The following is a 20521-nucleotide window of genomic DNA, read 5'->3' on the forward strand; positions in this document are numbered from 1 at the left end:
AGACTGGAGCCAGATGTGACTGGGGGGACTGTGACATGCCGATCCCTGGCCTCGGGGCACTTAAGCTGTCAACAGAAGCCCAGTGGCTATAATTGTTATCTCTGCTTCTGTGTCTGGATTTTAGCCTCTATGGGAACTAGGTCGGGTAGTACTGTTTGAGACAGCTGTCGCGTGCTTCGGTTTCTGGACCTCCTGTGACAGATAAGCCCTGTCAGGGTGCTCACATGGTTTGTTGCATGCTGGTCCCTCATCTCCATCTCTCATGGGGGCTCTGGACCGGCATCATCACTGCCTCAGCTCCCAGATCCTGCTCCTGCCACTACTCAAGCCCTCTGCTCCCTACAAGCACTCCAGCCCAAGCACTCCTCTCTTAGTTGCCAGTTCCTGCTGCTCCATCACCTGTGCCCGCACTTCTCCCGCACTGCACTTGGCTTTGAAACACTACCCCTGGAACACCTGCAGTTGCCCTCCTGGCTGGGAGCTTGCCCCACCCACCTCTCCCTGCTGTGTCCGAGCCCTGGCCCAGGTGTCTGTGGGGTGTCCACAAAGACACAAACCAACTTGAAAAAACCAGTTGTGACCTCACTCTGGGGGCTCACTGCGTCTGGGCAGCTTTGTAGTGGGCAGAGTGTGGGCCAGAAGCAAGGGGCAAGGCAGCGTTAGTCACTGGAAGCCAGGGCAGTTCCTGGGGAAACATTGTGAAGCCAGAGCCACCTCCACACAGCCGGGGCTTTCTTTGATCCAGGAGCATGTTGGCTTCTTCTCCAGAGCAGTGGGGAGGTCTGTGGGCAGGCCTGGGTGGGGACCCACGCTGGATTCCCAGTGGCATGGCATGCTGGTCAGGGCAGCTGCACAGACAGGACTCCCCAGCTGGATGGCGTACGACTGCTCCTCACCCCAGAACTGGGGGTGTGCGAGAGGCATTCAGACGGTGGGCTCAGTGATGCGGCACCAGCCCCTCTCTCCATTTTGTTGGGCCACATCTTCCAGGTGGAAACATTTAAGGTGTTTAGCTTTTCTTCATGCCTCCTTCCTTCCCCGCCCCTCCCTCCCTTCCTTCCCTTTTTCAGTAGAAGTCCCTTCAGCACAGTCGAGACAGCTCAAATCTGGGTCATGGCAAAGCAGGTGCCCTACCCACGGGAGCTGCTTTGCCAGCTCCAGTGAGGTGCATATATCTGAAATAGCTAGGCAGGGCTGGGGACGTGGCTCGGCTGGTAGAGTGTCGACTCCCCAGCACTGCATGAGCCAGATTGGTGCTCGGGCTTGTCTCTCTTTCTCACCTTCTCACGTGAAGCTCTTTGTCTCACACGTAATAAATGAATCTTTTCTAGAGACAGCTAAAGTACCTGGTGATGCCCCTTGCACAGGCATTTACACTCACGAGATAAGCATCATCTGTCCTGCACCGACATGTAGCCTCTCCCTTCTGGCTGTCTCTGTCCCCAGGTGACCGCACTATTCTACACAAGTACAGTCCTTTGGTGCGGGCTTTGGGAGAGAAGTCTGGCTTCCCACTGAGCCTAGTTTTGATAGGAATCCAGCTTAACATGGCTCAGTAGTTGCTGAGTAGATTTCTGTTTATTGACTGGGGTGGGGAAGGGAATAAGAAGATGATAGAAGGGGTGAGGTAGGGGCGAACACCAGCCAGACACTGGCACATGCACATCCCAACACTTGACCCAAAAAACTAGTCTTTCATCATGAATCGTCTTTGTGTTTTCATCAAAAATCAGTTGACCATGACCTGGGAGGTGGCTCCGTAGAAAGACACTCAGCTCTCAAGCACGAGGTCTGAGTCCTACCCCTGGTACTTCATCCGCCATGATGCTCTGGCTCTTTCTCTCATAAATAAATAAACAAATAGATAAATACATTTAATACATAAACATCACAGTTGAGGAAGAAAATAATCGACCACATGTGAAGCTGTTTATTTCTCGACTCTTCTGTATCACTGGTGAGTATGTGCATTCTCTACCATTGTTGATCCAAGTTGAGGGCAAGGCCCTATGGAGGCCCACAAAGGGGTCTATTTTGTTGTTCCTGATAGAAATGACCGGTAGCAGTGGAGAAAGGGATTTATTCGAGGTCTGGGCCCATCAAGTCTGTTTGGGAATCTCAGGACTCCCCGATTAGGGACCCAGCTGATGGGGTGGCCTGATAGTGACTAAAGAGTCATCGTTAAAGTATGCCAGTCTCTTTCCCTTTTTCAGCTTTTGAAGTCCTTGCTTTGATGAGGTTAGCTTTGGAGTGAGTGAAAGAACTGTAATAGGAAGTAGGTGAGGAGGGTATCTTAAAACTTAAGTAGACGCTATTTCATTATGAACTTGATACTGACTCACTACAGACTATTGTGTACTTTTGCTTTCAGATATATATTTTGCCCTAATTTATGGATACATGTGAACATATGCTCTATCTTACAGGACTTTGTTAGGAAGTGAACCTCCTGGAATGGAATTAGAGAATACCATGAAAGGAAAGGTCTCACCCGAGTAATGAGGGTGAAGGGTTGGAATTCCATGAGAACACAACTTTTCTATTTGTCCACATAGTTACCAGATCTGGTGCTTTTCAGTCCTCATGTAAATCTAGATTTCTATCAGGATTGTTTTTCTTCTAGAAGAATTTATTTAACATTTTGTGATGCAAGCTTGCTGGTGATGAAATCTTTCGGCTGTTGTGTGTCTGCAGTCTTTATTTCACCTTTGCTTATAAGCAGAGCACTGCTTAATAGTTATTTTTTTGTCCCTGTGTTCAGCTTTCTACAGAGAAAGACCTGTCATCACCATTATGCTTGACTCTGTCAGCAGAGTGTCTTTTTCCTATGGTTGATCTTGGTATTTTCTCTGCATCCTTGGCTTTGAACAATGGGTGGCATGCCTTGGTGTCATTTTTTTTTTCATAGTTAGTGTGCGCAGAAGTTAGCAAGCTGCCAGTATTTGTGGGTTTCCATCAAACGTGGAGGTTTTCCAGTCAATATTTCTTTGGCACTTTTGTTTGTTTTGTTTTTGTCTTTTGTCTGTTTATCTTTTCTCCACATCCTCCCACTTGAGATGTAGACGGCTCCTTGAAGCTGTCCCACAGCTTGCTGATGTTGTCTGATGTTTTAGTCTTTTCTTCTCTGTTTCATCTTGGGCAGCTTATTGCTATTTTGTCTTTACTCATCTTTCCTTCTCTGTTGATCCTACCCAGCTTGCCTCTCACATCACACGTTAGAATTCTAGCCTTTATATCTTCCAGATCGACGCTCTTGAGCCATGTAGATCAGTCCTGCACTGTCTTGTGGACCTGTCATCACACCCACCTGTCCATTTAAGTTTGCCTTGTCCTTGTGACCCTTCTTTTGTCCCTCTAAGTGGTGAGACGCCATTGTTCAGTCCTTGGAGATGGTGATTTGATACTACGTGTGTGCGCGTGCGCGCATGTCCTTGATGCTCAAATGTTAAGTTACTTGTGAAGAGTTTGATGCCTTCAGGTTTTGCCCATAAACTTTGTTAGAATTACCTAGTTCCACCTGCCACCTGCGAAAATGGTGCAGTTGTCCCTCTGTCTCTCCACTGCCCCTTTTCCGACGTCACTGGTCTCGTAGGCTAGCACGACTGTCCTGTTCATAGGTTGCTGGCAGTCTGGCCTTTCTCTGTGCAAGGCTCCACTATCTTTTGTGGTACTTAACTAAACCATGCCTCTCCTCACTTGGTGCTGTCTCTTAAAAGTCATTGCATATTGTGGTCCGGGAGGTGGCGCAGTGGCTAAGGCTCTAGACTCTCAAGCATGAGGTCCTAAGTTCCGTCCCCGGCAGCACATGTACCAGAGTGATATGTGGTTCTTTCTCTCTCTCTCATCTTTCTCATTAATAAATAAATAAATAAAATCTTTTTTAAAAGTCATTGTTTTGTAACAATCTCCTAGTTATGTTCCGTTTTTCACCAGTTAGGGAGTCCTTATGATGATCTTGATTACCTCTCCATTTCTGTTTTTGAAAAGCACTTGTGGTCTCCAGACTGGGAACTGGACAGAAGTGAAGATTCAGGCTAAGACCAGCAGGCCTGGACTGGTGTGCGTGTGCGTGTGCGTGTCACAGCGTTTAGCTCCCCTGTGATGGTGATGCAATGCCTTTTGAGCTTTCTGGTGCCAATTGTAGGTTGGGGAGCACTCCTGCCACCGTCAGTCACTCCCTTCTATTCCTTAGGAAACTTGGCAGGTTCCATCATGTCCAGGGTGTTCAGCTGAACTGGGTGGCCACCAGGGCAGGGCAGATCCTTTGCACGTGGGGATTTGTATATTGGCTTTTCCCTGAAACCAGAATGAAGACAGTTGACAGCAACAGAAATCACTGAGCTGAGCTGACTTGGCTTGAAAAGGCCTGCCATCCAAAGAGGACTGGGGGTGAGTGTCTGGTATTTTCACCTCCACTTCCAGGACCCTGGGCAGTCGGGGAGAACGCCTCAGCCTCAGCCTAACTCCATTAGCCAGGCCTGTCAGCAGAAATGAGTTACCTTGCAGATTTTGAGGGACTGGGGGGGGATTTTTTTTTTTTTCTTTTTTAATGTTAAGTCATTGAGTGAACCCAGGACCTTTCACTAGATAATAGGGTTATAATTCCATACAGTTCCCACCACCAGAGTTCTATGTCCCATCCCCTTATTGGAAACTGCAGTAGTTCTTCCAAGGTCACTGATATGGGCTGATTCTATAACTATCTATATTAGAGTGTGTATGTGTATGTCTATATCTATATCTATATATCTGTATATGTAGATATATATATCCTCCTCCCATTTTTTTCAGTGGTCTGCCTTCACATCCTTTCTAGTTCACCCCTACACCTATTACTATATCCAAGTGTCTTTCCTTTTTCCCCTCTTCTCTCTCAGATAAGAGAAACAGTGCCTGGCTTTCTCTGGTGTTGTCCATATTCGCTGCCCTTTCATTGATGATATGAAAACAAGGTTCCTGCTGACAGACACGCTGGCTTATAAACTCTGGTTTACTTCCCCTATCCTTCACCCTTCTGACAGTATGGATCGACAGTTTTTAGCAGTTACGGCTTCTGTAATTGTCTCTCCTCTGGATATGGGCATTGGCAGTTCAATCTGTACCCCCACCCTGTTGCTGTTCCTGTCTTTCGCTAGTGAGGCAGGGCTCTGGAGAGGTGAGGTTCCAGGAAGCATTGGTGAGGTCATCTACCCAGGGAGGTTAGGATAGAGTCATAGTAGCATCTGCAAGTTGATGGCTGAAATGCAGTAAGATAGAAAGCAGGACAAAATATTTAATAAATTGGAACTATAAAATAGAAATAAAGTAGCTGAAAGTAGGGACCTTAGGGTGGAAGGAAGCTAAGAAGCCTTTTTTTTGGGGGGAGGGATGAGCAGGCAGTGTCGCACCTGGTTAAGTACACATCTCAGGTTCAAGCCCCTGCAGGGGTAAAGCTTTATGAGCGGTGAAGCAGTGCTGCAGGTGTCTCTCAGTCTCTTTTCCTCTCAATATCTCCCACTCCCCTCTCAATTTCTTTGTCCATATCTAGTAATAAAAATAAACAGATAGGGAGTCGGGTGGTAGTGCAGAGGGCTAGGTGCACACTGTTCGAGCCCTGGCTCCCCACCTGCAGGGGGGTCGCTTCACAGGTAGTGAAGCAGGTCTGCAGGTGTCTGTCTTCCTCTCCCCCTCTCTGTCTTCCCCTCTTCTCTCCATTTCTCTCTGTCCTATCTAACTATGACATCAAAAACAACATTAATAGGAGTGGGGGAGATAGCATAATGGTTATGCTAACAGACTCTCATGCCTGAGGTTCCAAAGTCTCAGGTTCAATTCCCCACACCACAGTAAGCCAGTGCTGAGCAGTGCTCTGGTGTTTTTCTCTCTCTCTCTGCATATCTATCAAAATAAATAAATAAATAAATAAATAAATAAATAAGATATTTAGTGGTCTGGGAAGTGGCACAGTGGATAAAGCGTTGGACTCTGAAGCATGAGGTTCTGATTTCAGTCTCCGGCAACACATGTACCAGAGTGATGTCTGGTTCTTTCTCCTCCTATCCCTCTCATTAATAAATAAAATCTTAAAAAAAAACATTAATAACTACAACAACAATAGAAAAACGAGGGCAACAAAAGGGAAATTAAATAAGTAAATATAAAAAAATGAGAGTGAAAGTCATTATCTCATTTAATAAAATAAAAATAGACACATAAAGAGAAAAGAAAAAAACACCAAAAGTCTATTTTATGACTGTTCCTAGGAATCTATGTCTTAGTAATCTTTGCTTGAGCTTGATGTCTAACATGGGGGCAGACTAGCAATATTGTCTAGGAGGAGGGTGTCAGAGATGGGAATAGAACTAGGAAGCAGGATCAGGGCAGGGAGTTGCTTGCAAACTTGAAGAAAACATATAAATACAATTAAGTTTACCACAGTGAGCTAACGCAGGACACATACCTATTCACATTTAACACAAGAGCCTGCAGAATCCCTATCAGACTGAGCTCCCCAGTTTTCTGTTCTTTATAGTGGGGGGCCGGGGGGGAGGAAGAGAGAGGAGGGAAGGAGAAAGGCGAGAGCCGTCACAGCAGTATGCCATCAGGTGAGACCCCCAGTGCTGCCCCTGAGGCTCCCAGGTGGTGCCAGGGCTCAAACCCAGGACCTCATGCACAGCAAGATGTGTGTTCTAGTGAGTGAATTATCTTCTGCCTCACACTTTAGTTTTTATATTAGAAAACACTCCTGCTTAGTAATATCTTGTACATTACTGCACATTTCCTAATCGTTTCCTTGGATGCGACCTCTTTGACATCGTATTAAGTAGTGAAGGGTGGAAAGTTCTATTTCTCACAAGAAATAAAGGGATTCGGGGTGGGGATAGATAGCATAATGGCTATGCAAAGAGACTCCATGCCTGAGGCTCAAAGTCCCAGGTTAATCCCATGCACCACTATTAGCCAGAGCTGAGCAGTGCTCTGGGAAAAAAAAAAGGAGGGAGGGGGAGAGAGAGAGAGAGAGAGAGAGAGAGAGAGAGAGAGGGAGGGCGGGAGGGGGAGAGAGAGAGATCTTTGTGTTGTTTCCCCTTCAGAATTCAGGAGTCTAAGAGAGTCGGGCTGTAGCACAGCAGGTTAAGCGCAGGTGGTGCAAAGTGCAAGGACCGGCATAAGGACCCCGGTTCGAGCCCCCGGCTCCCCACCTGCAGGGGTGTCGTTTCACAGGCGGTGAAGCAGGTCTGCAGGTGTCTTATCTTTCTCTCCCCCTCTCTGTCTTCCCCTCCTCTCTCCATTTCTCTCTGTCCTATCCAACAATGACATCAATAACAACAGCAATAATAACTACAACAATAAAACAACAACAACAACAAAAGGGAAAATAAATAAGAATTTGGGAGTCTTGTGAAGGGATAGGGTCCCCCAACCTCCAGAGTCTGAATGGGAATGGCACCACCACAGGCCCTAGGTCCTTTCCTGTTTTAGAGGCAGGGTAAGGGAAGGCAAAGGTACTTCCTAGGAGATACATAGGGGCCTAGCATGCACTGGGTGGGCTGACGCAGAGGCAAAGCCCTTTTCTGGCTACGTGTCTCTGAGTTGTGGGCCCCTAGTGCCCCCACAGCCCGGAGCCAGGGTGGTATCAGCTCCCTTCTGCCTGGTATTTTCACTTCTGCTTGTGGAGCCCTGGGCAAGTAGGTAGAGTCACCCAACTTGGGCACACCTGATGGTGGCCTGTCTGGGCTGATTCACAGCGCCCCTTGGCACCCTACACTGGGTCAGAGACCTGGCACCCAGCCTCCTTGGGCACAAGGCTCTCGCATATAGGTGGATTAGCCTGGCCACCTATTTCCACATGTGCAGGAGGGGAAGGGTTCCGTGTGGCCTGCTCCTGGGGCTTAGTTCCTGTCAGCTGCGCCAGGGCGTATGGGGGGACTTTCCTTCCTACCTTCAGAGCAGGGTTCCTGACTGCAGAGAGGGACTGTGCTACGGTGTGGTAAGTGGGGCATTCTGCCCCTCACTCTGCCAGGGGACGGGGACATCGCTTCACTTCAGTGCCTTTTCAGCTCCCTTTGCCCTGCAGCTCCATGAGTATTCAGCTCCGGGACTGGTATTTGAGTCCAGGCCAGTGCCAGGCATCCTCTCACAAGTGCATCTCCTCCCTCCCACCAGGCATTCGGACAGGCACATACAAACCACAAGAAGGTGGCTGCGGACGGTGAGAGCCGGGAGGAGAGTCTGATTCAAGAGTCAGCGTCCAAGGAGCAGTACTATGTGAGGAAGGTGCTGGAGCTGCAGACGGAACTGAAGCAGTTGCGCAACGTGCTCACCAACACGCAGTCTGAGAACGAGCGCTTGACCTCGGTGGCTCAGGAGCTGAAGGAGGTAACTGACAGGCGTGTTGGGCGGCCGGCGCTGCCCAGGTCCTGGTGGAGGGCTCCAAAAGCAGGCCTGGAGCGGGGAGGCAGTGGGACTGCAGCAGACGGGGCATTTGGTATGGCCCTATGGCCATGTGCGTGCACGTCCTAGCCATTGTCTTAGGGTCCCTGTGGTCTGAGTCCCCCAGGTTACATCAGGAAGGGCAAGGGGCCTTGTTCCAGGCCACTGGGGAAATCCACCATCTGCAGTGACACTGACTGAATGAGCAGATGGTTCTGAGCAGTGTGGTCAGGGTTCTCCAGTGCTGATAAGGAACTCTTGGGGGGGGGGGGACCCGGGGGGGGGGACCCAAGGGCGGCAGCAGCAGGGACAGTCCCGCCCTGCCCCGCCCCCACCCCTGCTGTGGGTCAGCAGAGCAGGAGCTGGGCTTGGAGTCAGGGGGGTGAGCAGCCTCTGAGACTTGGAGCCAGAGTGCATGATCTCATTTCCTCCCACGGGATCACTCCGGTTGCGGCAGTGTGTCTGACCTTGCCAGAAGAGACTGTCTCAGCTGCTGCCCAAGCCCTCTTTTCCGGAGAAGCCAGTGCAGGCACCGTGCCAGTCCACTGTGCCCTCCCCCAGCCCCCTCCCAGGAGTCAGGGACTGTTGGGGACTTGCTGACTTCTGGCTTTTGGTTGGCAGGAAATGAGCTCAGTTAGAGAAGAGCTAGCCTGGTGGGGCCAGGGCTCCTGCTCTTCCTGTGCTTCCTGCAGGGGCTTCAGGAGGAAACCTACCCTCCCCCGCACACACCCCAACCTCCCATGCCACCTAGAGGCTTTGGGTGGGTGTCAGAGCCATCTGGATTACTGATTAGGGTGGGTGCTATCCTGGTCAGCGTCTCTGCTGCCCCGTCTCCAGGCCTCATGCCCACCCACTCCAGTCCTGTGGGCTCCATCCCAGCTGAGAAGCCTGAGCTGTAAGGACGCACCTTTTCCTTAAGGAAGATGTTTGACTCTTGGTTCTGGTGCTGCCACCCTTTGTGCTCGGTGATTGACGCCCCTTACTCAATCCCCTTGTCCTTCCCTTGTGGTCACTGGCAAGGCAGTGTAGAGAGCCTCTCCCACCCCCCTCTTGCCCTCCTTCCCTCTCTCTCCCTCCCTCTCCCACTGTCTCTCTCTCTCTCCCCCTCCCTCCCTCTTTCTGCCTCCCTCCCTCCCCCTCCCTCCTCCCTCCCTCCTTCGCTCTCCTCCTCTCTGGGTGCACCCTGTGACTTCCATTTATGGCAGACTTGTCCAGCATGAAGCACCGTTCCAGTTGCCGCACAGCTCATCTTGGTGACCCTTCTGGCCCCAGGCTCACAGGTGGAGAAACCAAGAGGCAGCGGTCTGGCTGTGCACCCAAGATCACCCAGCTGTGCAATTCTGGGGTTCTGATCTCTGCACAGTGTAGGTGGGCTTGGCCAGCTTCTGTCCTGAGGTTGGGCTCTACTTTTGATATGGAATAGCAGAATTCCAGAGAACCAGCAGCTGCAGGCAGAAACAGTGTTGTTTCATCCGGGGCTGGGCATGGATTTGCCCTGGGAAGGTGTGGAGTTGCCCTGGAGCAGCTTGAGTTGGAACCCCACTAAACGGTCTTCCTGCCCTGGTTGGACCCTGTGTGGCCCAGGAGTGAGTGACAAAGATACCCTAACAGGAGCCCTCCCCAAACAGCAACATTCTGACTTCCTGTGATGGTGGTATCTAGACCACAAGAGCCCCGCTGGAAGGAAGTTGGGAGTTACCCAGAAGTAACTCTGGGTAGTGTGGGGTGACTTACCTGGTGCACACATTACCATGTGCAAAGGCCTGGGTTCAAGCCCTTGGCCACCACTTAGGAGCTCCTGCCGTTGGGTCATGGGGGGAGGGAGGATAGTGGGAGGGTTTCATGAGTGGCGCTACAGTGTTTCTCTCGTCTTCAGTCTTCCTGTTTCTTTTTATTATATATATATATATATATATATATATATTTATTTTCCCTTTTGTTGCCTTTGTTGTTTTTCATTGTTGTAGTTATTATTGTTATTGTTAGATAGAACAGAGAGAAATGGAGAGAGATGGGAAAGACGGGGAGAGAAAGACAGACACCTGCAGACCTGCTTCACAGGCGGTGAAGCTACTCCCCTGCAGGTGGGGAGCCAGGGGCTCGAACTGGGATCCTTAGGCTGGTCCTTTGCGCCACCTGCACTTATTCTGCTGCGCCACCGCCCGACTCCCAGTCTTCTTGTTTCTTTCTCTCCCTCTCTCTCTTGCTCTCTTCATATGTAGAGGAAGGAAGACAAGCCTGGGGTGGTGGCACCAGGCACCAGGCAGGCTCTGCAGCCTGGAGTGGATGAGCTGGGACCAGCAGGAAGCCAGAAGCTGAAGAGAAGGGGGGGGGGGGGGGGCTGTGTCACAGGAGGAGGCCAGAGGGGGCAGGGGTGGCCTAGGTGCATGGGGGAGGTGGCAGGGATGTGTGGGGATGAGGTTGGGGTGGAGCCCTGAAGGGAGGAAGGGACCAGACTTCCTTCTGGGGTGGTGGTGCTGGTGGTACTGGGGCTGGACCTGACGTGCCAGGAATGGGAGGATCCTTGTGAAGGATCCTTGTGTGGACACCCGCTGCCTGTCACAGAGTGAGCTCACCCCACCCTTGGCTTCTTAAACTGCACGGGGAAAACTCTTACCTGCCCAGGCTTACTGGGGATTTTCGAGATGCTTAGGAAAAGGTGCCTGGACTCGGCCCAGCAGCTGCAGCATGGGCACTGCCAGGCTTCCTAGGAGTCAATTTCCAGCTCGTTGTGCTCATGGAATTGTGACTAAGTGTGACCGTGACCGTGACTGTGGCGAGGGTGATGGAATGCTGGAAGAGAAGCTCCTTGTAAGCTGTGCCTGGGGGCCCGACCTCTTCTGCTGCCCGCTGTCATTGAGCGGGCTCACTTGAGGGAATACCTACCCACCCTGGCCAGTCAGAGCCTCAGAAGATGGGCCTATGCCAGGTGTGGGGCAGAAGCCTGTCATTTCAAGGGCCAAGTGTTAGGTCAGCAGAGGGCGCCCTCACCTGCCACCAGGTGTCTCCTGGAGCTTGTGATGGGGTGTATACTGACAGCACTGTGTTCTGAGCCTGGGATGGACGGAGCAAAGCGGGACCCCATGCCCCGAGAAGCTCAAGTCCCTGATGCAAACCTGCTCCCAGGCTTGACTTGAGAGGGTAGAGAGTTGCCCCAGCTGCAGGGATGACTTTCCATGGCCTTTGAGGGTTCTTCTGAGGCACAGACCTGTGGGGAACTGGGGAGACTGAGACCCTGTGTGTGGTGAGGGTGTTTGCGCACAAGAGAAGAGTGTGTGGTGGAGAGTGTGTGTTTTTCTAGAAAGAGCCTTATTGCAAGTAATTATAGTATGAGGGGTTTTCCCCTTTATTGAAGCATTACTGGCTCACATGGCTGGGGTGTGGGTCTTCAGACAGCTTGGGAAGAGTTAGTGTTGTAGCTCGTGGCCTCTGTCAGAGGAGAACTCACTCCTTTGCGTCTTTCCTAAGGCCTTCAGCTACCTAGATGTGGCTCACCCACATGGAGAGCATCTGCCCTACAGAGTTGATTGTATAACTGCTAATCTAGCAGTTGAGGGAGTGACCCAGTGGTGGAGTGAGGGGTTGGGGCAGATAGTGTAATGGTTGTGCAGAGAGACTCTCAGGGGCTGGGTGGTGGCACACCTGGTTGAGAACACATGTTACAATGCATAAGAATCCAGGTCCCACCTACAGGGAGAAAGCTTTGCGAGTGGTGAAGCAGTGCTGCGCATGTCTCTCTGTCTCTCTCCCTTTCTATTTCCCCTTTCCCTTTCAATTTCTGACTATCTACCCAATAAATAAGTAAAATTAAAAAAAAAAAAGGGGGTCGGGTGGTAGTGCAGCGGGTTAAGTGCACATGGCGCGGAAGCACAAGGACCGGTGTAAGGATCCCAGTTCGAGCCCCCGGCTCCCTACCTGCAGGGGAGTCGCTTCACAGGCAGTGAAGCAGGTCTGCAGGTGTCTATCTTTCTCTCCCCCTCTCTGTCTTCCCCTCCTCTCTCCATTTCTCTCTGTCCTGTCCAACAACAATGACATCAGTAACAACAACAATAACTACAACAACAATAAAACAACAAGGGCAATAAAAGAGAGGGAAAAAAAAAGACTCTCATACCTGAGGCTCCAAAGTCCCAGGTTCAGTCCCTTGCACCACCATAAGCCAGAGCTGAGCAGTGCTCTAATAATAATAATAATAATAATAAGTGTTAATCTGCCCTGGGCACCATCTAGACTAATGTTTGATAAAAATACCTGGGTGTCGAGATCTAGCTAAGGTAACATTGCAATTAACAATTGTGGTTGTCTCATGTTTTTTTCCTGGGTTGGGTTACAGCAGATATGCCAGAGTTGATATTGGATGCAGAACTGTTAGGGGTTCCCAGCTGCCTCTGGATTAGTGGAGGCAAGTGGTTCTGTTTCTTCACATTGCCACTACATATTTTCTCTCTCTCTCTCTCTCTCTCTTTTTGCCTAACAGGGGCTTTGATTTCTTGGTGGCCTTTCTTCTTCCCATCAGTAATTTGGCATGCTGTAATCTCTTGATGCCTCTCTGGTCACTTCTGGGAGGCTGGCCCAGACTCTTGGTTGGTGAGCTCAGGCGTGAAACTTGTCAGGAGGGCTTGCTATAAAGGATAGTTTTGTTGTTGCCTACTTTCCCCTCCCTTCCCCTCCCTTCCCCTCCCTTCCCCTCCCTTCCCCTCTCCTCTCCTCCCCTCCCCTCCCCTCCCCTCCCCTCCCCTTCCCTTCCCTTTCTGTCAGTTAATTTTGCCAGTCAACATTCAGTGTCTATGTGTACCCGCATGGTATCTTGGATTCTTGTCTTCTTACACACTGCCCCAAGGATGGGATGAGAGAAACCACAGCACGAGGAGAGAGAGTGCGCTGTGAGAGAGCAGAGCTGGCTGTCGGGCTAGAAGGTGACATGCCTCTTGCTGGGGGTCTGAGAGGGTAATGTGGCTTGGAGGTGGAAGACCTTTGAGGATGTGCAGGGAGACCAGTTGAAGTGGGGACAGGGGACCTGGGAGAGGTTGTTTGTCTAAGGGACAGCTGAGTTCCTAGGGACACAGGCCCTGCCTCGGCAGTGTGAGTTGTCACACGGGTGGGGTGGAGTGGGGGGAGAAACGGCACTGCATACTGGGGCAGAGGTCAGCTAAAGGCAAGGGCCCTGGGAGTCGGGCGGTAGCACAGCGGGTTGAGCTCAGGTGGCTCAAAGCGCTAGGACCGGCGCAAGTATCCCGGTTCAAGCCCCCAGCTCCCCAGCTGCAGGTAAGTCACTTCACAGGCGGTGAAGCAGGTCTGCAGGAGTGTATCTTTCTCTCCCCCTCTCTGTCTTCCCCTCCTCTCTCCATTTCTCTCTGTCCTATCTAACAATGATGGCATCAATAACAGCAATAATAACTACAACAATAAAACAACAAGGGCAACAAAAGGGAATAAATAAATATTAAAAAAAAAAAAAAGGCAAGGGCCCCGTTCACACACACAACAGGGCGGCAGCAGGCGGACAGCTGCCCACAGTCTTCGCTGCTTGGTGCAGGTCTGCACTCTCTCCCACATGACTGCTGAATCCTCAAGGCAGCTAAGGCAGAATTAATTTTTGTGACGGTGTTACTGAGTTAATTCTGTTCAGAAAACACAGATGTCTCTTTTTAGTATTTATTTATTATTGGATAGAGACTAAGAAATTGAGAGAGGAGTAAGAGATGGAGAGAGAAAGAGTCAGAGACACCTGCAGCCCTGCTTCACCACTCATGAAGCTTCCCCCCTACAGGTGAGGACCAGGGGCTTGAACCTGGGTCCTCGCACACGATAATTTGTGCGTTTAACCAGGTGCGCTACCTCCTGGCCCCAATATAGATGTCTCTATTGGGATAGAGAGCTTACCACTCATTCACCAAGAGTGTATAATCTCATGGTTTTTGGTGTATTCACAAGACGTGTGCACCATCCTAAATCAACTCATTGCTAACACACACACACACACACACAACAAACAAAAAAAACCCAACTCTATTAGCAATCACTCTCTGTCCCCCGGGCAACCAACCCTCTAATGTCTGTCTCTGCATTTGCCTGTTGTATATGTTTTGTGTAAGTAGTTCACAATGCATGCCTGACCTCTTGCCTCTGATTTTCTCCTTTGGTCCTTGTTCTTAAGGCTCGTTTGTGTTACAGCGTGTGTCGGCATGTCAGCCCTCGTGCGGGCTGAATGGCGCCCTTTGTGTGAATGCCCGGAGTATTATTCATCCACTCAGCCAGGTGGTGGACGCGTGGGCTGTGTCCACCTTTCACGATTGTAAAGAGTGCTGTCTGACCACTGGCGTAGACGTGTTTTCATGTCTCTGTGACGTGCATTGAGGAGAGACATGCCGAGTCAGCTTGTGCTGAACTGCCCACAGCACTGCGTACCTCATCCTACCAGCAAGAAAGGAGGGAAGAACAACTTTTTGTTTTGTTTTCTTGTTGCCAAGGATTCGCCACTGCGATCGCTCCATTCAATGTACTTATATCTGTAACTTCTTTTTTTAAAGGACTCGAACCCGGGTCCTTGCACATTGTAACGTGCACTCAACCAGGTGCACCACCACCAATGGCCCCTATCTGTAACTTCTTTATCTAATCACCTGTCATTGGCCATTTAGGTCCCTCTGTATTTTGGCTGTTGTAAATAGTGCAACTGTGAACGGAGGATTATTTGTAGCCTTTCAAATCTGTGCTTCCATATCATATCCTAGGAGTGGTATAGCTGATTGATAAAATGTTTACATTTTGGGCATAATGGTTATGCAAAGATTTTTATGCCTGAGGCCCCAGAATCTCAGGTTTAAATCCCCACCACCACCACAAGCTGAACAGTGCTTTGGCAAAAAGAAATAGTTAATGAGTTAATTAAAAATAAAGTGTTTACATTCTTATTTGCTTAAAGACTCCCTATACTGTTATGCTGTCTCCCCCACCTCCTGGGTCCCCGCCTTCATTCCAGGTGCCATGGCACCCGCACCCCTGAACCCAGTGATGTGAGCACTGTGGCCGCTCTGGCTGCATTTAGGTGGCCCTGGCTGGCCCTGGCTGCTCACCCTCGCTCCCCTCACACTGCAGATCAACCAGAATGTGGAGATCCAGCGTGGCCGCCTGCGGGATGATATCAAGGAGTATAAGTTCCGGGAGGCCCGCCTGCTGCAGGACTACTCAGAGCTGGAGGAGGAGAACATCAGCTTGCAGAAGCAGGTGTCTGTGCTCAGGCAGAACCAGGTGAGTGTCTGGGGGAGACCAGCTCGTGGGTGTTTAGCTTTGGCCTGAACTCTCACTCCTCTCACTTGCTTAGTGGTCCTCTTGCTCAGCAGCATTCCTAGCTTCCTGCTCTGGACCAGGAGTGGAGAGGCAGGGCATGACCCCTCTCAAACCACAGAAGCAACACCTCTTGCTGTGGCCTGGCCTGGCCAAGGTGTCTCAGCTCTTACTAAAAAATAATAAAGTACAGAAGGTAATGAGGAGGGGGTAGCAGAAAACCCAAGGCCTTGTGTCCAACCACGTCCCATCTCACTGCGGACAGGTCCCTGGCATGGCCTGTGGGACTCAGCTGTTCACACACCCGTTCCTCCCTCCCTCCTTCCCTCCATCTAGGCTTGCCAGCTGCCCATTCCTTTGTTCCTGTGTGGTCCTGGGCCTGTGACTTTCAGGGGAGAAATAGCACAGAGAGTGAGAGCAAGTGTGCTGGGGTGGCTGCGGGCAGGAGGCGGGCTTAAGGAGCCATGTGTGAGCTGTCACCGTTGCTCTTGAGTAAACCTGAGAATTGGAAGATGGGAGAGGCCACCCCACCTATGACAAAACACTCAGATGACCCTCAGCACTCAGGATCTGGCCTGTCACCTACCTTTAGGGCTATAGCTCTGTAGTGTAGGACTGGGGAAGCCTTTTTCCCAGGGAAAAATTCCAAATTTTAGGGAGGCTGGTGTTTAAATTCTGTATAGAGGATGGTAGAGCACATGAGTTACATGTGAGGGCCTAATATCAATCCCTGGCATCATACGAGAACAATAACGACTAAGCAAGTAGAACTCCATGGATGGTAGAGCAGAAGCCCCCTCTCTAATTCATTAAATAAAAAAAAATCCTACATAGAGAAGCTCGGTGTGATATGTGTGTGTGTCATTTGTTTGCAGACATCAGCAGGGAGGGATTCCTCTGCTCCAGAATTCAGGCCCAGCAGACCCCTAGTGCTGTGCTCATCAGAAATCAGTGTCCTCAGGGGAGGGAAACTGAGGCCCGGGAGATTTTCCCTCCAGGTTCCGGTATAACAAGGTGGAGTCCCGCCTATCTCCGAGCTTCTTCTGGAACTGGGGACACACAGACCCACTCAGTCCTACTTCCGAGTACTTTGCTTCGTATTTCTTGCACATATGTGTAGAACAACAGAATCTGTTTTTCCCAAACTCTGAACCCCCATACCAATGGTTGGTTTTCTCCCTGCTCTTTTCTGCCACCTGCAAATACGGTTCAGCAGGTGTGATTTGATTGCTTGTACTCTCACTCCACTCAACCACCTCGGTCTGAGCTCTGCAAACCGCCGTAGCGTGGCCTTACTTCAGTGGGGAGTTTAGATCCTTTGTCTTGAGACAATTACTGGGAATATAGTGGGAAATCTCGAAATATTTTATCAGCTACTAATGTTAAATAAATAGTTTTGTAGGCGTTTAGATCAGTATATACTTAAGTTAATGAGCTTGCAGCACGGATGTGTTTATCCTGATTCCCATAGCGTTGCTGGCTCTGAGGAAGTCTCGGGCTTCTGTGCTGCTCACATCAAGTGTGATCTTGTCCTTTCCCAGCCCTGGGTGAGCACCATCTGTGTCTGTGCCTCTTGCTGGGACTCTGCCCAGCACCCAGACTTAGCAGTGTTGGTCTCCCCTCAGGTGGAGTTTGAGGGCCTTAAGCATGAAATCAAGCGTCTAGAGGAAGAGACTGAATACCTCAACAGCCAGCTGGAGGATGCCATCCGCCTCAAGGAGATCTCAGAGCGGCAACTGGAAGAGGCCCTGGAGACGCTGAAGACGGAGCGGGAGCAGAAGAACAGCCTGCGTAAGGAGCTGTCGCACTACATGAGCATCAACGATTCCCTGTACACCAGCCATCTGCACGTCTCCCTGGACGGCCTTAAGCTCAGTGACGACGCCGAGGCCCTGGCCAACGGCTTTGAGCACGGCGGGCTGGCCAAGTTGCCGCTGGACACCAAGACGTCCACGCCCACCAAGGACAGCCTGGCACCACCCCCCAGCCTTGTGTCTGACCTCCTAAGCGAGCTGAACATTTCTGAGATCCAGAAGCTGAAGCAGCAGCTGATGCAGGTGAGCCAGCCCGCCCTCCTAGCTCTCATGACCCCATGCGCCACCATACTGGCCGCCACGCTGGTGCTCGGTGACATGTCCCCACACCTTACAAATTAAGTTGGTTCAAGGTGCTCTACTGCCACCTTATGTGGAACTACGGTGTCACAGATGAAGGTGCCGGGGGAAGGGATTTCTAGTCAGGGCACAGAAGTCGGGGTGAGGCAGAGGTTTTGTTTCTCCACGGTGCCATGCACACCAGGTCCTGTAGCTGGATCATGTCGGAGTTTTCTACCCGGAATTGAACAAAAACCCATGGTTTGTACTGTGACACCTCTGTTGCTGTGTATTTTTTAATTCATTTGTATTTATTTTTTAATATTTATTTATTCCCTTTTGTTGCCGTTGTTGTTTTATTGTTATAGCTATTATTGTTGTTATTGATGTCATTGTTGGATAGGACAGAGAGAAATGGAGAGAGGAGGGAAAGACAGAGAGGAGGAGAGAAAGACAGACACCTGCAGACCTGCTTCACCGCCTGTGAAGTGACTCCCCTGCAGGTGGGGTGCCGGGGGTTCGAACCAGGATCCTTATGCCAGTCCTTGCGCTTTGCACCACGTGCACTTAACCCGCTGTGCTACCACCCGACTCCCCTGCTGTGTATTTCTGAGGAGTGAGTCACCCTCTTCCCAAGCCCCTGGGCAGGGAACGTTACCCACCACACGATACCCCACCTGGCATGTAGTGCGTATCACCGGCAGTGGCACTGATGGACCTTCTCTGTGCCTTTGCAGATGGAAAGGGAGAAGGTGGGTCTCTTGGCCACACTACAGGACACGCAGAAGCAGTTGGAGCAGACGCGGGGGACCTTGTCAGAGCAACATGAGGAGGTCAGCCGCCTCACGGAGAACCTGAGTGCGCTGCGGCGCCTGCAGGCCGGCAAGGAGCGTCGCACGGCCCTGGACAGTGAGAAGGAGCGCGACAGCCATGAGGACGGCGACTACTACGAGGTGGACATCAACGGACCCGAGATCCTTGCCTGTAAGTACCGCGTGGCCCTGGCAGAGGCCGGCGAGCTCCGGGAGCAGCTGAAGACCTTGCGGAGTGAGCACGAGGCCAGCGAGGCCCAGCGTGCAGAGGAGAAGAGCCGGCACGAGGCCGAGAGCCAGGCACTGGCCGAGAAGGTCTCCCTGCTGGAGAAGGCCGGCCGCCAGGACCGAGAGCTGCTGACCCGGCTGCAGGCGGAGTTGAAGAAGGTGAGCGACGTGGCCGGTGAGACACAGGGAAGCCTGAGCGTGGCTCAGGAGGAGCTGGCGGCCTTCAGCGAGGAGCTGGCTAGCCTGTACCACCACGTGTGCATGTGCAACAACGAGACGCCGACCCGCGTTGCGCTGGACTACTACCGGGAGGGCCCCGAGGCCCGTGGGCGCCGCTCACCTGCTGTGCCCAAGGGCCCGCCGGTTGTGGAGGGTGGGCCTGGGGACGGCAGCCCCACGCCCAGCTCTTCACTGCCCTCCCCTCTGAGTGATCCGCGCCGGGAGCCCATGAACATCTACAACCTGATCGCCATCATCCGGGACCAGATCAGGCACCTGCAAACAGCCGTAGACCGCACCACGGAGCTGTCGCGGCAGCGCCTGGCCTCGCAGGAGCTGGGCCCGGCCACAGACAAAGACCGGGAGGCGCTCATGGAAGAGATCCTCAAGCTCAAGTCCCTGCTCAGCACCAAGAGGGAACAGATCACCACGCTGCGCACAGTGCTCAAGGCAAACAAGCAGGTCTGCCTCACACGTCTGTGCCCACTCCCCTGTCCTGTCCCCCTCCTGTGGACCCAGTGGGCAGGTGGCTGCTTGCTGTCTATAACCAGCTCACGGAGGCTGCTGTTGCAGGAAAGACACAAGAGCTTGACCCTTGGCCCGTAGGGACGGGGGCGCCAAAGGTTCCCAGGGCAGGTGGGAGCTGGAATGTGAGGGTTCCCTACTGAGGTAGGGGTGTGGGCGTGTGTGTGTCTCCCCATCCGTCCGTGTTCCTTGACTTGTAGCACTCGCTGAAGTGCTTGCCCTGCGTGTCCCTTTCTCCAGACAGCTGAGGTGGCCCTCGCCAACCTGAAGAGCAAGTATGAGAATGAGAAGGCCATGGTCACGGAGACCATGATGAAACTGCGCAACGAGCTCAAGGCCCTCAAGGAGGATGCGGCCACCTTCTCCTCGCTGCGCGCCATGTTCGCCACCAGGTACCGTGGTGTGTGAAGGCTCTTGGGGTGCTGGAACAGCCCCCAGTCTGTGGGTACCCAGCTGAACTGTACCTTAGTTTCCCTGTGGTCCCAGCACTGTCCCCGCCACTGCTCAGAGCCTGGGAGTTTCCGTTTCTGCTCTTTGTGGTAACCTAAAGGTCCTATTTTGTCAGATATGCATAGCTAGCCTGTGTGAGGAAGCGGGGGCCAGAGGCTGGGCCCCATTGGTTGGGTATGGAGGCCTGGACATCAAGGGAGGCGGACACGTGGGGGACCAGGCCGTTTTACTGACCCAAAGTTCAGTTATAGGAACTGAACTTGGGGCCAATCACTGACAGCTGGCCCCCCACCTTCTGAACTTGCTGCAGTTCTGTTTGTTGATTCAGAATGGTGGTCCGGGAGGTGGCACAGTGAATAAAATACTGGGTTTCCATGCATAAAGTCATGAGTTCAGACCCTGGCAGCACATGTGCCAGATGTGCTGGTTCTCTCTCTCTCCCTTCTTTAGAATAAGTAAATAATTTTTTATATTTATTTTCCCTTTTGTTGCCCTTCC

General features: G+C 51.6%; 1 protein-coding gene across 2 annotated transcripts in view; it reads left to right on the forward strand.

The window, feature by feature from the left end:
• BICD2 (BICD cargo adaptor 2) overlaps positions 1–20521 on the forward strand; it is a 46041-nt gene that overhangs the window by 19879 nt on the left and 5641 nt on the right. For both annotated transcript variants that reach the window (XM_060200569.1, XM_016190854.2), the window contains exons 2-6: positions 8143–8355; positions 15508–15660; positions 17322–17753; positions 18527–19510; positions 19814–19965. In XM_060200569.1, the coding sequence (XP_060056552.1) occupies positions 8143–8355; positions 15508–15660; positions 17322–17753; positions 18527–19510; positions 19814–19965 (1934 nt within the window). The remainder of the gene's footprint in view (positions 1–8142; positions 8356–15507; positions 15661–17321; positions 17754–18526; positions 19511–19813; positions 19966–20521) is intronic.

Source organism: Erinaceus europaeus, chromosome 10 (assembly GCF_950295315.1).
Source record: "Erinaceus europaeus chromosome 10, mEriEur2.1, whole genome shotgun sequence".
Classification (NCBI taxonomy): domain Eukaryota; kingdom Metazoa; phylum Chordata; class Mammalia; order Eulipotyphla; family Erinaceidae; genus Erinaceus; species Erinaceus europaeus.